The sequence below is a fragment of the Fringilla coelebs genome, assembly GCF_963513975.1.
Source record: "Fringilla coelebs genome assembly, chromosome: Z".
Classification (NCBI taxonomy): domain Eukaryota; kingdom Metazoa; phylum Chordata; class Aves; order Passeriformes; family Fringillidae; genus Fringilla; species Fringilla coelebs.
In genome coordinates this window covers 23,756,163-23,775,950 of record NC_140031.1, presented here as the reverse complement: position 1 = coordinate 23,775,950, position 19,788 = coordinate 23,756,163, and the positions used below count along the sequence as shown (strand labels likewise).

General features: G+C 36.3%; 1 protein-coding gene across 1 annotated transcript in view; it reads right to left on the bottom strand.

The window, feature by feature from the left end:
• Positions 1-19,788, bottom strand: part of AP3B1 (adaptor related protein complex 3 subunit beta 1) — a 153,721-nt gene that overhangs the window by 91,429 nt on the left and 42,504 nt on the right. The window contains exons 8-11 of the mRNA XM_084225896.1: positions 5,867-6,028; positions 3,638-3,735; positions 968-1,022; positions 817-888 (exon numbers count right to left, since the gene is read on the bottom strand). Coding sequence (XP_084082022.1) covers positions 817-888; positions 968-1,022; positions 3,638-3,735; positions 5,867-6,028 — 387 coding nt within the window. The remainder of the gene's footprint in view (positions 1-816; positions 889-967; positions 1,023-3,637; positions 3,736-5,866; positions 6,029-19,788) is intronic.

Below are 19,788 nucleotides of genomic sequence, written 5' to 3'. Positions count from 1 at the left end.
GCCTCCAACTGCCTCAAATTTACTTAAGTCTTATTGTTGGTATAAAATACAAAAATATATTTATTTTGTACGTAAACATGACAGTTTTGGCATAGCCATCTTGTTCAACACCACTCTTGCACATATAATCTAAGTGCAATATGCACATAAAACTAAGATAAGGGAAAAAAAAATTATTTCAGAAAACTACCTTCCACTCCTAAACATAAGTGCCTATTACAATCTAAAGCCAAACAAGACAAAAGGCACATAATAGGAGACACTTTTTTAGCCATTGTTTTGTCAAGGATTTCACATTTGTTAAAGCATTACTGCAGAGAAAACAAGAAGACAACAGCTGGAAACATGCATTGAGATGTGGCCTTGAGGAAAGCCTAAAGTACTTCTGTCAAATGCTGACTTCAAAGAAAATTTGGGACTCAAACACTGCCCCATTTTGTACAGAGGAAGAGATTAAAACTCTTTTTAAGCTAACAGTATTAAAGACTCTTTTTCTCCCGTGAAATAGTCAAACTCTCAATGTTGGAATACCTGGCTGAAAAAAAATTATAATGTTCTCTATCACTGAAAGGTCCTAAAAGGTCTAGTGGAAAATACAGCCACTCTTCCACCTGCAACACAGTAAAAGGAACTTTCACATAGCCTGACAAGCCTGAAGGCCCCTTGTGGACATAACTAAAGACCTCCATACTTCTTAGTGAGATAAAAAACCAGCACAGAATGACCTGTGTCATTAGAGTGAAAAACACTTTACCTTTCTGTTGCAAACTGATTAGTCCAGCAGTATATAGAAAAATTTGCCATAAATAAACTCACCTTGAGTGTTTTGATCATAGTTGGATCAGTTGATCTAACATAGAAACTCTTCAGATAAGGTTCAAACATGCCCTGAAAATCAGAATATATTTAAGTAACTCTCCTGTATTTCATATACAAGGTGATTTAAAGAACTCTAAATAGGGTATACCTTTCTCTGGATTGACATAGTGGCAATATTTTGCAGGACAATATACTGCACCTCTCTAGAATGTAAAAAGAAAAAAAAGAGTCATTCCACAAAATTACTGACACATAGAATAATTCAACACGTCAAAGAAAGTTCAATTCTATTTGAACATCAAGTTAATTATCCCTTTGCTTTGGCACAAACATAGAAGGCAAAGCTTATTGCCAACTGCCAGCTTCGTCATTTGATTCACAGAAGAGAGATTCATGATGAAACCAGGCTCTCATTTTTAAAAACTCCAATATGCAAAAATACTCACTGACACCAGTGCAACTGTACCTTTAATAGGCCACGGGTATTTATTCAAACCAAAATTACACTTATCATTTTTATATAATGGAAATAGCTTACAAAAGTCTTACATTTCATCCACTTCTTGAAATAAATATTTCAGGATGACATAGCTAAGAATAAAAACACACAAGCTTTATCTGCAGAGTTGAAATAACTGCAATAATTGCAAGAACAGTTAATCTCTGCACAATTAGCAAGAAATACTTGTAAGAATTTTTCTAAAAATTCTCAAAATGCATCAGGACTCAAAGGTATACACTGGCAGACATATACATCTATAAAGAACTAACACTTTTACATAATAGACTTTGCAAGAGATAGACAATAATATAATACAAAAACATTAAACAAGTTTGGAGAGGGCATTCTCATCATTAGTGTATGAGTTTAAAAGCCTCGACATCAGTGAGCAAAAAGAAATCTGGATACTAGTCTGAAGCTTTTAAAGTGCAGATTTTGTGTCACCAATTGCTTAAAAACTAAGTAATAACTTACACACAATATTTCTGAACCATGAGTGCTCAAACGCTGCAAACCTCATCCTAATGAGAAATCATAATACCCATTATCTCCTCTTACTTAAAACTGTCTAATAGCCCTAAGGTAATTACAGCTATTGCTTACAAAGAGAAGTGATATTAGAGAAGTACTTAAGATCTTTTTAACTAATTTTATGCAATTCACACATAGGTGCATGGCAATAGTCAGCTACACATGATGAAACAAGACTGGAAATTGCTATGAGATGCTGTTTTGGGCACTCTCACCCTAACTAGATTATAGCTTAGTTGACATTAATTTGAAGGCCACAGGCAAATAACTTCAAGGGCAAACACCAAAAGCTTATTTCGAAATGGTTCTAAAAGCAAAAGTGTTTCACCCAAAATGGTAAAAAACAGAAAACAGAACAGCCATTCAAGACAGAGAAATGAGAAGACTAGTGTTATTTCAGGTACTGGTTGAGATACGGGAAAGAAGTGACTTTTCTTGTAATGAAACCTGAGTATAAACAAGCAATAAACCACATACAAATGATCCTTTCAACCTGTGATTATGAGTTTATACATTATCTGCCAATTGCTTTAGGCACTTTACTCATCTTTGCATAAAGAGAATGGGAAGTATACTGTACTATAAAGCCAAACACAAAATAAAATAGGGATTAATTCTTATCTGAAATAAAAGAGTGAATACTCTACCTAGTCCCATTTTACTCCTTTACCAACTTTTAAACAATAGAGATATTGAGCTGTGGAACTTTTACAGAGAAACAGCTCTTTGATGGCAGAGCTGACAAAAGTTAAGGTATATCTAGGATGAGTAATCTTGCCAGACACACAAAAGTGAGGTTTTTTAAAAAACCTTTGTGTCTGTTTGACAAAACTGATTTAAAAAGTAAAGTTACTGATATAAAAAGTAAACCAAACAGTGAAGTTCCTGCCAAAAATATCATTTTTAGTTAAAAAGGTATCCTAAAAATAATTAGTGCTGTCTCATGTAAACCCTTCAAGACTCTTCAGAGAAATATATGGAAGTTCAAAATCTAAAAATTGATTAGGGAAGAAGAGCTCTTCTGTGCAGAAAATATGGGCACACTACACAAAAACTATGAAATACAAATGAAAAAATAGCACCAATATTCTTATGAAATGTAGCTGACAAGTCCTTTCATAGAAAAACAGACAAAATACTATTGAAAATGATTAAGCCAAAACAGAATGTTCTCAATTAAATATTAACTTGTTCTTAAAAAGCATCCAAGGATTAAGGAGATATAGCAGATACAGCAGTATCAAGTGGCAATATCAATTTTAACACATATGTTGTCTCCTTCCCCTGAGATACCCAAAAGCTGACTGGACACAGGAGACCCTGAGCAGGAAGCTGGACTAGACAATATCCAGTGATCCCTTCTAAACTCACGCATTTTGAGATTTATGTTACAGTGCAGGAAAATAAAATACACATCAGAAGACTTCTTTAGTGCTTAGCAAGATAGTAAGGAACTCAATAGAACTAAATTTCCAATAATTTCAAAAACATCAAGATATCAAACCAACCACTTAGTACTGACTCCACTTAAGTACTAACTAGGCAGCCATGTTCTTGTCAAAACAAAAATCGTGTGAATGAAACACAATAACCAACAATCCCTAGGCAGGATATAAAAAATGAGGGAATGACTTTTAGTGATCCTGATTTGCTGAGTGAAAGTGAGTATTCCAGGACAATTTCAAAATCAAATTAATTTTGTAATAGTTACATTCTTATAACTATGGCTAAACAAATATGCACAAAAAAGTACACACAGTGATGTAAAATATGTATTTGACCTACCTGTTACTACGGAGTAAACGCACCAATGACTTAGAAACAATACCAGCTTCAGATTTTGGTGCCAAATGCCAGTAAAGCTGTGCAACTGCCATTACCACCTAAAGGAAGAACATTCAGAGCAGCACGTTAACTTCAAATCATCATTCCTATCTACCACATTTGCTTCAGACCTGCAGGACTACCAACTCACTCTTCTTCAGAAAGCAAAGTGCATACCTGTGGTCTTTGAAATCAGCAAAGCAGACTGAGGAAGGACACTGGAATAAATATATTTTTACTAATTAAGTACTTTTACTTCCTCCCAGTATTTACTATATGCTATAATAAATAGAAGGTCATAGAAATAGGGACAAAGAGAAAAAGCTTTAGGTAATTGAAATCACAAACAGTGATACCATCCTTGACTAATCAGTATTGCTAACATCAGCTGTACAAAGTAATGAAGAAATACTCTTTACAAGGTTTTCTAATGTGCTTTTGCTGTATTACTACAGGTTCAGTATCACCTTTTATCCACTCAAAACCTTTCATTCTATTATTCTATTATGTAATTTATAAAACAGCTGTCTTTATAAAGTATCAAATCCAACAGAAAGTAAAAGCTACAGGGTGTACTAATAACAAAACACCCTGTTACAGGGTGTACCAGGCTAACAAAATTCAGAAGACTGAGACATAAGCAACTTGAAACCTGTTTTTTTTCTTCTCAAATTTTCTCATAAATAAAAGACAAAATATGATCTTTATGCTAGTGAGTGTCATGTCACAACCTTTCCTACACCAGTGTCATGATGAACTCTCTGTTTCAAATAAAAAAAATCATAGAGACTCCAAGTGAAGCCCTCATAGTAACATTTCACTTGGTATCTTAAATCCTAGTAACTATAAAAGAAAAAATTATTATTCAACAATAAAAAGCAATTAAAAACATCTAAAGACAGGAAATAACTTAAAGATTTTTAGCAATATTCCACAAGTATCTTTTTCTGCTGACAAAAAACATAAGGTCATATAGAAAGCCACTAATTCACCTAATTGTAGGTAAATTCTGTGAATAGTATGAATAACCCCATAATAGCAATTTAAACTAGCATAGTTTTGATACCACCTTCTAAAATGCACTTTAACATCTCAGTTAACTTTATAGCAGAAAGTTAAAGATCATAAGTGTGAGAATCAATACCATATTTAATAAAGAAAATTATTTATGGAATTAGGGCAATAACTGACTGAATCTCTTAGTGAAGTGGGATGGCAAACATATAAAAGATACTTGTTCTTTGTATGAACTTAAGAAGTATCACAGACATTCAACAGTGATTTTTAGCAAGAAGTTGTAAAAATTTAATCAACTTGTTTCCAAAGTCTGCTGGGCTGAGAGATCATAAATGATTTTGAGAAGAGTCAGACTCATGAGTTAAAATCTCAAAGTATGTTTCAATGGACAACTATAACCTCATCTATTTAACTTATTAAAAATAGGTAGCAAGGTGACTTAATCGTGGTGGACTGTTTTTGCAGTGATATGAATATTCATTATCATTGGAAGACTTCTCTCAAAAGACATCTAGTCCTAATTAACATGACAATCTCAGGTTAGAAAGTTAATATTCTGTGATCTGATTAACATCACAATGATTCACCATGAGGATGGTTTTTTCCAGTTCTAAAAAGTAACCTGTATTTAAAAGTCTCATGGAAATAATCTAGCATACCATACTTATAATGTTGTATCTATCCTGGAACCCTGCCAAGGCAACAGCCCTAGAAATGTGATGTATAATTGTCTACTTTCAAAATGTGAGACTCAAAAGAAAGAACAAATCAATGAATCAATAACAAGTATGATTTTCTTTGTAGATCTGTTCCATAAAACTGTATCAATAAACTGTACCAGTTTGTGCCATCCTAACTGCTGAGTTATAGCACCAAGAGCTACCTTTGGTAGAATCATCACACGCTATGTAAGTTGGATTCATATGCTCTCATACTTTTTTCTAGTACTCTGTTTTTCTGTATTATTTGGAGCACACACCACAATCAGTTTAGGTGTTTCACTTACAACCTACGTTACATTCAAAATAGATCCATCACACTTCTCTTAGAGTTACTAAAGGCTATTTTCACCAGTTTTAAAGAGTTGTAGATTTTACTCCTCAATCTTTTAAATTTTTTAAAAATTAGATTATTTGTGATTTAACATTTTAATCAAAAAGGAATTTGTCATACAGCAGCATTTCGGCTTTGAAGCAGGGGCTTTGTATTTCGTAACAGCAGCCTGTGATCCGGGTCCATAGTATAGATGGTTTTCAATTTCTGATCCTTCTCTTTCTGTTCTTCATCAGATTCATAGAAATTATTTTCACTATATTCATCCACCACTTCATCAACCTATCAAAAGACAAAATGACAGGGACATACACAGAATATTTGAATCAACAGGTTTTATTCATTAAGGAAGTAATGTACAGCACCACAGTTTCAGGCAAGATTCATATATGTTTTTTAAAAATAGCTTTTGGCTTTTCTACCCATTTGCTCTAAACAGTACATGCACTGATGTGAAAAACACACTAACAATACAAGCAAAATTTCCTAAGAAATACATTGTACTGACATATGAAACACCTTTACTATTACTCAACAAACTATTTTAGGTATTTTTTGGACTTAAAGCCTATGATCCAAAATTGGCGTTTCTAGAAAATAACTTGAAATTAAAATAATATATAGGTCTTCAGAAAACTTGGAAAGGCTGCACGCCTAGGTCAAAATTCAGGTGTAGTGAAAGAATCCATAAAAATGGCTTTAGTAGAGGTAGGAGGATGGGGGGAAAGAGGAAAGAAGTGACAATGAATTTAAACCATCATTCTATTCTGTTTTTATTACAATTTGGATAGACACTGAACTTTTTTTAAAAAGAAGAAATATGAAGGGAAGTTTCATTACTTGATGCCAATTTTGCTCTGAGTGTTTTGCAGGATGCCTAGCAAACTCATCGATATTTTATGCAATAGCAACTGAAGTACTCTAATTTCCTTACTTCTCTTCCCACAATTCTTTGTGGCAGTCACATTTTAAACTATAAACTCAGGATGCTATATCAAGTTCCGTGGTAACTGAATTCCTCCCTTGCCTACAGGACAGGCAATGTGAAAGGAAATTTCCCGATCCCAGTGCATCACAACCTGCACTGAAGAAGCTTCCTCTAACAGGAGGAGGATAATTCAATCTTCATTGATTCAGTCTTCAATATCCTTGCCTTGACTGCTAACAGGCATGCAGATCAGTACTATTGAATTCAACAGGAATATTGAGTTTGAAACAGTATTTAACTCATTAATAACTGTTACAAAGAAATAGCTTGAGCTCTCACATTTCTGACTTCCTATTTTTTTAAAGAATGGTTTGTTTGGAACATACTTGGAGCAGCAGAGTTCCAATAAAAAGCAGCATATGCCTCTTATGAAAACACCTCTATTTAAAATCTGATTAAGGCCCTTCCTCATACCCCAACTGTCACCCTGATTTTTTAAGAAGGCTTCTAAGCCTTCTAATGTTTACATTCTGGTAGCAAACTTTCTCACACACTTCCTGTAAATAACTTATGTTTTGCATTCTTTTATGGAAGAAGAGAAATTTTATAAACTCTTAGTTTGTCCAGTGTCATTGGAGAGGTGGCACATTCACCCTCCAATCCACTGTCACTTCTGGAAAACTATAATGTTAGAGTCAGAAAATAAACTTCCCTTTTCTTCACCTTGAGAGCAGCAGTGTGCGCACTCATGTTGTTTCATGTTCAATAGTGACACCCAACAGCAGAAGTATTTAGATGATCTTCTCATAATCACGTATTTTATTGTAATTTTAAAATATTACTCTTTTCTCAGATCTGCTAAGATCTGGTAGGAAATAATTATGTTCCAAACAAAGCATGATGACAATACTCAGGGAAATTATTTTAATTAACTGAAATTCATCAAAATCAAGTTGATGGAGTCCTAATTATTTAGAATCTCTAGTCAAAAGGACCCACTAAGACAAAGAGGACATGCAATACTGCATGATTTGCACATTGTGATGGATAGGAAAGCAAAGTATTATGCAAAAGAGTCAGAAGAGTAGGCTAAAAACCTGCAACTCCCTGGTGTACAATGATTGTAACAAGAATTGTTCGTTCAAATTCTATTAATCATCCTACACATGGAGAACAGTTACCAGACAATGTGAAAACACTCAATCACAAAAAACCCCTTAAAGCCTCAAACTGACCTACTGATTATATTCAATGCCAAAATGATACAAGTGTAAGTTCAGAATCATAGTATTATTTGGGTTGGAAAAGACCTTTCAGCTCATATAGTCCAGTCATTAACCCAGCACTGCGAAGTTCACCACTGAATCATGTCTGAAGTGCCCTGCCTACAAGTCCTTTAAACATCTCTAGGGGTGCTGACTCTACCCCTTCCCCAGGCAGTCCATTCCAGGGCTTGACAACCCTCACTGAAAAAATTCTTTCCAACATCCAATCTAAATCTCCCCTGGTGCAACTGGAGGCCATATCCTCTTGTCATGTTGCTTGACCATGACCCGGCTGCAACCTCCTTTCAGGTAACTGCAGGGCGATAAGGTCACCACTGAGCCTCCTTTTCTCCCAGCCACTCACAGGAGTTGTGCTCCAGACTCTTCGCCAGCTCGGTTGCCCTTCTCTGGAATTGTTCCAGGACTTCACCGTCTTTTCTATCATGAGGGGCCCAGAGCTGGACACAGGATTCCAGGTGTGGCCTCACCAGTACAGGGGGACAATCCCTGCCCTGCTCCTGCTGGCCACACCATTGCTGATCCAGGCCAGGATGCCATTGCCCTTCTTGCCCACCTGGGCACAGCCTGCCTCATGTTCAGCTGCTGTCACCAGCACCCTCAGGTCCTTTCCAGCCACTCTGTCCCAGCCTGTGGAGCTGCCGGGGGTTGTTGTGACCCAAGGGCAGGACCCAGCACTGGGCCTTGTTGAACCTCACCCCAGTGGCCTCAGCCATGATCCAGCCTGCCCAGATCCTTCTGCAGAGCCTTCCTGCCCCCCAGCAGATCAGCACTCCCACCCAGCCTGGTGTCACCTGAAGACTGATTGAGACTGCACTGGATCCCCTTGTCCAGGTCATCAATAAGGGCATTAAACAAGTCTGGCCCCAGCAGTGAGCCCTATGGAATAGCACAGGTGACCAGCCACCAGCTGGATATAATTCCATACACCACCACTCCTCTCCGGGCCTGGCCAGCCAGCAACTCTTTTAACCAGCAAAGCATACATGCATCCAAGCGATGGGCTGCCAGTTTCTCCAGGATAATGCAGTGGAAAATATTTTCAAAGGCTTTACCAAAGTCCAGTTTGACAACATTCACAGCCCTTCCCTCATCTACTGAGTGGCCCACTCCTATTATATGGGAGCTTAAATTTGTCAAGCAGGACCTCCCTTTCACAAACCCATGCTGGCTAGGCCTGATCCTCAGGTTGTCCCGCATGTGCCCCATAACAGCACTCAAGGTGACCTGCTACATCTGTATCCTTGCTCACCACTGAGCTCAAGCTGACAAGCTTGACAGTTCCCCAGATCCTCCCTTGAACCCTCTGTGTAGATGGATGTCATATTTGCCAACCTCCAATGAACTGGGATCTTCATGAACTGGCATCTTCAACCTCCAATGAACTGGGATCCAACAACCAGGACTGTTGCTAAATGCTGGAATGTGGCTCAAGCTCTGGCTTCTTCACTACCCATGGGTGGATGCTATGTGCCCCACACACTTTTGTGTGTGTGTAAGAGGTGTAGCACACTATTTCCCATTGGATCATGGGGGCTTCATTCTCCTCCTCATCCTCTCTGTCTTACAGATCAGGGGTTGAGTACCTCGAGAACAACTGGTTTTACAATAATTGCCCTCTTCACTTCAGAAAAGGCACCTCAGTCTTTTCCTTAATATTTATTTCCCCCTGCAGTTTTGCTGGAGCACCTCCTTACTTCTCTGACAATGAAAAGTTCCGTCATCTTGTCATCACAGTGGCCCAGAGAGCCTCCAAACATCATATCCCATCACCCACCAGTCCTCCTCTGCTCACAAACAACAGCTCTAGTAGGGCACCCTACCTTGTTGACAATTCTGACCAGCTGTGTCAGGGGGCATTGTCTTCCAGGAACCTCCTGGACTGGTTCCTCTCCACTGTATCGTATTTTCAGCAGGCATCTGGTAAATTGAGAATGAAGACTATCGACTGTGAGACATCACTCACCTGCCCACAGACTACTTCATCTACCACTTCAACATTTCTTTCATCTTCCTCTTCCAACTAGCTCAGAAGTCTGCATTTACCTGAGTAAGCAAGTCTGTTTTGCGATGCACTAGGATATTCTTATAACTTCTGCTATCACTGCATAGTTTATTTCTAGGTAGAACACAATTCTAGGATTCTCTTCACTCATTCCAAGACTAGACAGAAAATCTGAAACTGAACTCAGACACAATAAATTACTGCCAAAATTTCAGACCACCCAGCTGAAACCTCATCTTAAGACATCTAGCTGAATTGGTGCTCTGTCCCCAGATAAACCTTGCAGTAGAAGTACTGAAGCCTCTACTAAAGAAAGAGATCGGGACAAGTAGTAATTATTTTCTGGAGTGGCACGGAACCAGCTTCAGGGGAACAAGCACAAGCAAAGCCTCCTGGTTCTAACAAAAGGGGAAAGCTTTGCACAGAGATCTCAGAAAGCGCCTCCATGTTCAACAATAGTGCTATAGTGTTCTGGAGAAGAAAAGCAATCTGAGTAGCATTACACTGATATTAGGCCTATATCTTGAATTTCCATCAGAAAAAGAAGGCATAAGCAGGGTATAATGGAGATATAAATACTCTTAACATTAACATATTTTTTCCTGCCAGCAGAGGACTGAAAGTAAGACTCTTACATTGGAAGATGAAAGTCTGTTTCGACTATTAATTTAACTCTTTAATTAATTAATTAACTATTGAATCAACAACTGACAGATAATTTCCTATGCACTTATTCTCCAATCTTCACTGTCTATAGTGCACTACACTAGAACTATGTAATATGCTTCTTCACACATCCCTAAAGAAATGGGCAATGCACAAATTTTACTTTCACAGATGTCTAATTAAAATTCAAACTGATGATAACCAGTACACATTAGCAACTTTATCAGAAATAAAACCAATCCTCTAATCCTTTTTGACAATAGAGAGATAGCATGAGCATTCTGAGAGCAGATTCAAATGTTCCAATGCTTTCTGTTGTCATTTCAATCCCTTTAGATGCAGTTTCACAGCTGATTTAAGACTAATCAGTCCAACGTAAATTTATTGTTTTGTTTGCTTTTTGAAAGGATGTTTTATTTTCACCAAGACCAGTAAAATGATCTGTCTGACCCTGTGGTCATAGGATTACTAGAACTACTGGAGAACAGAACAAAGAGTGGCCGTTGTTAGTTAAACTGCATTAAATACAATTAACTGTTTGTAGTAGCACATGATTTAATTGTGCAGTTAACACTTTTCTAAATTGCAAAATGACTAAAAAGTTCAGAGCCCTGGGAGAATAAAATCATTAAAAACTGAGACCATAGTATTCCAGACTACAATTTGCAAATAGACTTTGTGCATTCCCCATCTACTATGATTTATTCACAGCAGAGAGTGAGTATTTTAGTGTGGAAGAACACGCATAATTCTTTTTTACGTTATTCCAGACATACAATTCAGTTAATACTTTACTTCATAAAGTATTAACAGCTTAAATGAAGAATCAGACAGATAAGAAGTTTCATTAGCCTTTTTTAAAAGTCACTAAGTAAATGAGCTAACATTTAACTGCGGTTTTGCTAGAAGTTACATTTAATATGGCATAAAAGTTGAGAATGTGACTTCCATTTAGGGTAAAATACGACATTTGTAGTATCATGTGAATGCTACCATTACCTCAAAACAGAGCTTCACACACCCACATACTGAATTAAAACAAAGCTTCAATGATATCCAAAGCATAAATACACAGTATTTTCCCACTTTGACAGCCTTAATTCTATCTTGTATTGAAAAAATTATTTAAAAATTTGCATTCGTTGGTTAGGTATAAATGATTTGAAGCTACAAATTTCAGTTTCTCTCCCCAGTTTCATATGGAAATATACTCACAGCTTTCTTTTGACGGCTGTAGCAAAATCTTTGGCAAACAAGATTGTCTTCCAGAGACCTTTCTAATATTTCCAAGAACTGTTCTAAAGCGAGTACTTATTTTGAAAGTAAGAAGAATTTTGGTACTAGTCACTATTTGGTGACTGACTGCAACACCACAAACTACTTTAGCCCACCAAGATCAGTATTCACCTGCTGTATGAAGAACAGTTTCCTTGAAAAAGGAAAACATTGGATAGTGTATTAACTGTTTGCTACTTAAAGCATTAATGCATTACGTAAGACAGATCTGAAATTTTGATGCTGTATGTGAACATGCCTACCTAAATCCTTCCACATGCTTTATAGATGAGTTTCAGAACCCCAGAACAGACATGCTGTTGCTCAGTAATTAGCTGTGAGAAGTTTTTGACAGAAGAGCGGACTTCAACCAATCACACTTGTTAAGAGACACATGCTAGTAGAAGTATTCATCTTCTCCACAACAGCAAAACCTTGAATACAATTCAGGTTTGTCAGCAGAGATAAAGCTTGACAAAAATTGTTAGAGGTCTTAAAAAAAGGGACAATCTCACATGATGAAAACACTTCAGACAGTAAAGTGTAACCAACATAATTTGCAGCCTGGCTGGAGAGAGGCTTTAGAAGGCACAAGCAACGTTTGATAAGTTTGGCTTATTAGGCTAAAAGAAGTTGAAGAGATAAAGAATAAAGGGACCAGATCCTCTGCTCCATAAATAATAGTTTTCTTTCAAGTACTAAACCAGCAAAAGTATACTGACTCATTCTAAGGTAAGCTGCAATTTATAATCAGTTGCATGATAGAGACTTGTGCTACTGTGAATAGACTGATAGAACCTGATAGACCCTGATGTCCCTGTAGAAGTAGGGAAGTATTTCAAATCCAAAGTGTAAGATTCTAGTGCCATTTTATGCTCCCTTGAACATGAAAAAAAATCTGCATGGATCCGGGAAGACTCTGAAGGTATGGAGCCTACAGGAAACACATAAAAACTGAAGACTAGGAAAGGCACCTTGAAGCATTTTGAACAACACTGGACACCGAGACATAGTACAGAATTATCATATTCTAGTCTGTCTAAAGGTTAAAATTTTTAGATACTTACACTTCCATAGGACAAAACTATCCAGTAATACTCAAAATATTTTCCTGCTTAAAAATAATTACTGAAACATTTTCTTGTTATATTAAAAGAAAATTTTCAACACCTAAAAAACTCCTGATGCTCATGCGTTAAGTACCATTGGAAAGGAACAGGCTGGGGATTACAAGACAAGTAAGAAACACACTGGGTCACAGAACCAGGATGCATGTTACAAACAGAAATTATAACAAACAGTGCCTATTCCTGAATGGACAGAAAACTGGTGTCTTTGCTTTCACTAGACCAGGACAGTGTGTTCTGTGTGGTCTTGGACACAATGCATTTACAGCTTTCAGCAACAAAGGTACTTAAAAGTGAATAATAATTTTAGAAACTTAATTTATCCCTTCTACCTCACAGAATATAAAAATATTCAAGTAATGAACTAGTGGTCTGGCATATGACATGTCTTTTATCAAGGAAGAATTTGAAAGAAGGCTTCCTGAACAAACAGGCAGTCATATGCAATGATAAAGAAGTGCACAATATAAATAATATAACACACAGCCTATATTATATATACAAAATATCAATTCAAAATTATCACATTACCTAACATTGTATTCTGTTAGTCTTCCAAAGACTAGATCTATTGCTCCTATGCAAGTCTGAAAGCATTTTCACTTAGGTGAACAATGGAAAGAAGAATCAATATAGACTGCAAGATCACAGTTATATTACTCTGATTTCCTTATACAATATAATTTTTACTTCAATTATAATCATAGTCTATTCATTACCATTTGGATAAAGAGGTCAGAAGTAAAACCTAAGGGTTTGGTTGGACTGGTAGTATTATGCAGATCTGAAGCCCCTGAAACAGACTTGAACTTAAAGCAGTACCCTCTCTTTCAAGGACCACTTTTCAGATTACGACTCTATTCAAATGACTGTAACGGAATTGTACTGAAAATGTAATATATTAACATCATTACATAGAAGATACAATATAATTCCAGCAAATTAAAATGGAAACTTTAGGTTTGAAGTTTTGATAAGAGATTTGCACACTTTTGTGGATTCCACACATTTGTGGATTTTAAGAGTTGAGAGATAAACATGCTTTCAGTTAATAAAAATTGAAGTATTAATGGAAATTCCCAGGGAAACTTCGAGGCATTTTTCAGTAAAAGGACTTATATTTCAAGTCAGCTTACCTTGTGATATTAACCTCTAGAGTTCCATATTTCATACCCAGCAAAACATTTTTTTATTTCCTAAGAAAACCTAAATTTTATTGCAGCTAAGGAACACACAATAAAATTCTACTAGTTTGAGAAAATTTCATTTGCAATTCAAAAAAGTTCTCTCTATAAAAAATTTCCAATTTTTAAAACTAGTGAGCTTTGATACTTTAGCTACACAAAGGAATTAAGACACCTACTCAGTCTTGAGAATATGACTAAGGCAGGTGAAATTTAACATTAAAGTATTTTCATTTACATAATTCTTAGCTTCCTTCAGCATATAAAAAAGTTACATGATCAACAATACATAAATCAGGTTTTATTTGTAATTTACTAATAATATCATCATCTATACAGTACCCTGTATAATCCCAGTACAGATGTACATGGTTATTTCATTATAAAGAAAGCCCCACAATTTTCCAAAACAATATGAGTATGTAAACACATTTATTACCTGAAAATCTCTTCAAATCCTTCAACTCAGCCTTGCAGAGGCTTTTAAAAATTCACGTAGCTAATAACATAATACACTTGAAAGGGTAATGAAATAAAAGTTTAATGAAAACTAAAAAAAACCCAACCATAAACACCTTTAAGAAAATCCATATTCATGAGAATTTTATAGTACACCTCTGAGACAAGAGCATCACATGCATTGAAGTAGGGGTCTGAGGACCACTGAACATTAATTTTTTGCCAGTATATCACAACTACAGCAACATCGCTGCTAAGTAATTTCATAGCAAACTGAAGGAGTGCTCATTTTCATTTCTCTAAGAAGCAGCGATTAAGTCTAGGACTGGTGCCTAAAAATGGGGGCTAAGATTTAAATATGCTGCAGTAAGGAACATTTCTCTTCAGCAACCTCAAATGTGCAATCTGTGTTGAAAAAGTCTTGTGACCCTTGCAGATAGAACTAAAACAATCCATTACGATTTTTAGATCACTGTCATTTATTCAAAACAGTTTCATACTCAAAACAGAAGTGAGACATAAAACACCTTAGTCTTACCAAGAAAAAAGTCTTCCTTTCAATAGTTTGGGGAAAAGGCACAATCACAATGTAAAGACTAACAGATGCAAAGCAAAGAACAGAAAAAATATTTAGAGCATAAGAAAAGAGAAAGAAAGTACAAGAAAGAACAGGAAGGGATAAATTTAACATTGCAGAATAAAATTAAGAAGGAGGAAAGGTGAAGGGAAGAAAAAGAATACCATTTGCTTCTAGCTAAAAGTTCACCTCTTTTTACCCTCAAATACAAAAATTACACTGGAATTTGGAATTTGTATCCAGATGTTTGGTTAAATGTTTGACCTGTTTTTCAGGTTAAAATTTAGTATTAATTTAAGTATCTGAAAAGGCAGCACAAGACATCGAGATAGCAAGCAAACGTGAACCAACTGCCAAGCAAAAATATTCTTCCACAGGGTTGCAAATAAGTGAACCATGAAGAAAAGCAGTTAATTGTTAGTTAGTTTGGGACTGCAACCAGTAGAAGGGCACTACATGCTTTAGAATTAGTAGTCACCATCTCTCGTGACTTATAGACAGGGTATGCAGGGACAGGGATGATCCCAGACCTTCAGAACTGCACATCACTCATGGTGCAGTTCCTCTACAGAACTGCAATTGCTACCAGTGCTCTCGCAGTCAAGACGGACACACACAACATGACACTCGAGGTTCATGCGATTCCACTGAGCACAGCTCACTTTCCATAGTCCTTGAAAGCCCGCGTGGCCGGTCCTGACTGGCTGAATTTGACTGCCACCTGGCTAACTCGCCAATAGCTGTCTGTGTCCCTAATGGCCGAGACTGGTTCTAATTAGGGTTACCTATGACTGTGAGGCCTCCAGGCTAGCTGTTAGCCACCACAGCATTCCTCCTTTTCTACTTTTCTGAGTACACACCCCATTTACATCAAACCATGTATACATCTTAAAGCAACTCAACTGCCCTTCCTCTCAGAAAAAAATAACATGATTTTAACAGGTAAATTCAGTGAGAATATTTCCCATATATGGAAACATACTCATACATTTGTTTTCATTCTCATGTAGCTTTAGGATTGTTTACAGCTACTGAAATGTTTGTCAAATATTTAAATGATATCAGGACTACAGCCATAGCTCAATATGTTAATAAGGAGACTCACATTTTTAAAACACAAAATTATCCTAAATTGTTGAAGAATGAGAACTGTACTTGTACTTAGATTGGCAGTCTGAAAGGTGGCAGTTTGCTACCCTTATCAAAGAGTCTGACATACTCATCAAAACATCATCAATAGTCATTAAATCCTGCATTACAGAATTTTTTTCCCCTCCACTGTAAGTAAGTAAGTATGCAATGCCTAAATAAGCAAAGAAACTGAAAGCGTCTTAAAATATTTACTGATTTACATGAGGAGTATTCTCACACTAACAACTGGTGGCGTACTTATTCTATTGATAAACAGATATGTTGTTATAATTCAAGCCTCAGTTACCCCCACTCTTCTTGGTACATGGTACTGGCACATTCCCAACCATGAAGTGCAACAAACTTGGGCGTACACTATCAAAGGGAAGAATGATCCAAATAATTTGAATTTTTTTCACATTTATTGTACCCTGTGGTCCTTTAGAGAGCTGCCACAACCAGTCATGAATTCTACCTGATATTACAAACAGAAGAAGTGTACAGGCTCAGACTCAGGAGCCTAAAGCTTTCTCAGAGCAGAGGTCTGGCCTCACACACATGTTCCTCACAAAGCAGGTAAAGGTTTATTTTTGCAAATAGCTAAACAAGCTTATTTTAAAATTCTTCTAATTATCCAGAGAAAATCCTGGTACAATTATGTAAAGGAATTAACAATTTTAAAAAGTTACTAGACAGAGAGGTAACATTCAGATGCCCAGAACAGATGCCCAGAACAAAATTAATGAGTACTCTGACATCCAAGAAGACGTCAAAGTAATCTAACACAGTGTTCATTTCATATAGTTTACATGATTTTCTATGACCAAGTAGCATTCAAAGGGCCAGAATTAAAACTAGAAACTTTAGTGGCTCATTAGATGATGGGGATCTGCCACATCTAATATTTAAATTAAAAATTATTAGTATTTACACAGTTGATACTTCGATTTCTATAAAAAAGATTTGTTTCCTTCTAATTAATTTTTGTCTCCCTAAGTCAGAGAAAATTACCTAGACAGAGATAAAAACAATTTTAAGAACTTATTTTCAACAGATGACTAGAATGCCTCTTATCCTATATATATATACATAATAAAAAGAAACTCAGCCTGAGTCAAGAAGATGAGACTACATGGTACTGCATGGAAACATGGAAACTTTGCTGGTCAAATTTGTAGGAAAACAAAGGGTTCCTTTCTTAATTTGAGTTGATACACGTCCTAGAGAACCTGCCTAGAGAGATTCTAATCACTGCTGCTGTTCCTGCAACTCTGTCATGGGACTAACAGAAACCACAGCAATCCATTCTGCTGCAAAGACAAATGGCATTTTTAGCTGCAGATTGTACTTCTGTTACACCAACAGTAAGAGCTGAGCAGCCACAAAGCAAAACAAATCAGGAAATGAATGTGCCCAAAATTTAACCCTCTTGTCAGCTTTTCTTCTGCTGGAAAAGCTTTTTTATCTGAACTTTCCACAATCAGCTTGAGGTAGTTTTTTTTTGTTAAAAATCTATGCACTAAGTTATTCTCATCTTACTTATTGTGTATCTTACTAAGTAGGACACACAACAGGAAAAAATAAAACTGATGTGACAGTAAAATAACTAGCTAGTCCATTTTATGCCCCAAACACTTCACTAAATATCTTCAAATAAGTGAATCTCATGTTAAACATTAACCCCACCTGGTGCATATCTAAAAGAACCTGGTCAGAGAGTACTGCACTCTGATAAAAAGGGAAACAGTTACTGAATCCAGACTGCCCTAATTCACACTGAAGATTCTGATGGATATATTAAAAAATTAAGAAATAAGCAGCATAAGACAACTTCACTGTAAACTAGTTTTCCTAATTTAATGTTTTGCTCTTAGCAGCCAGTTTAGGGTCAAGAGAATTCTCTGGTCTCACAGTCTTTTAGGGAAGGGGAAAAATAAAATAAAATTTAAAACCCAGCAAGAATATCACCTGGTATATCTACAACGAAACTTCACTGAGATGACATGTTAAATAAGTAATACATACCATATCATGTTTAATTTTATCCTTAAAAATTGAATGCTATTCTGAGTATTTCTTAGATATGCATCTATGCCTCCTCACTGCAGAAGAGTATAATAAAACTTGTAGATCCCCTACTGAGTTGGAAAACAATAGAAGGAAAAGGCATATTCAGGCTCATTAATTATTAAATTATTACATACATACAAAATAGTTTTAAAGTATTTTAACATGTTTCATTTTTACTGCTTTATCTAGGTAACCTAGTTAACTGGAGGCTATTACCCTGAATACACCCCTCACTTCTGTTGTCAGCTTCTAAGCAGAGAATTTAGAAGTTTTATTAAGCTCTGCAGTAAACCAGCAGAACTGATTCAGGATGCTAATTACTGTTAACAAATTCTACAAAAGTAAAGGATAGACACTATTTTCTGCGTGCTGCGCTTGAAGCTTTATCATTCACAATTACAGTTCCCTCAATGCAAACCCCAATACAGAGAACAAAAAAATAAAACATCTAAAGCAGTTTTAGATACTGCTCAGCTGTCTGAAGCAGCCATTAGACACTGAATTCCATCACACAAAACCATGACCTTTATGGCATATACTAAGAACTCATATCTAAAAGATACTGAGAAAGTACTGCAAGAGCAGGAAACATAAAACATTTAACAAGAGACAAAAAGATCACAGAACAGCTGAGGTCAGAAGGTACCTCAATATTTTGTCAGAACAATCAAGCAAAATAAATATTTTCAATCTGTTTCTTCCTGCAATTACTGAGAGCTGGGCTACTTTCCATGATTCATGCTTTTAGATACATAGAAATTCAAATACTTCATGTTTTTGTCATAGAAGTCCTTATTCTTTCAGATTGTTTTCTTCATGCCTAATTTCCCCTTCCATCCCTCCCAGCCCAAAAATTATGCCAAATTCTGAGCACTTGAAACTGAGCAATACTTCAATAAATAATCCTAAAATGTAAGCCTGAGACATGATTTCTATAAGTACTTATCAGGAACTTCATAATGACTGAAGCCCATGATCAATCTGAATTGACCATTTTTTTCCAGTCCTTACTGAACACCAAGAAAGTTTACTTATGTAATCTTCAATTGTCTGAAATGAAGCTGAATGGCCCTGAGAGGCACACTTGTTTTGCAAGACTGCAGCTCCTAGCTCCATCTCGCATTACAGAAAGACTGTTGAAACTTCTGACCAAGTCACCTGTTTTCAGAAGTTGCCCTCCCAAATGTGACACAAAGTTTGGTGGTAACTCTGTGTACCAGGACAGCTGAAGTAGTTCCTACCTCCTGCAATCCTCATCTCCTTGCAGAAACAGGGATGGCTGAACAGCATGAAAAACAGTTCCTGAACTGCTAGACTGCAACTCAATATATTCATGA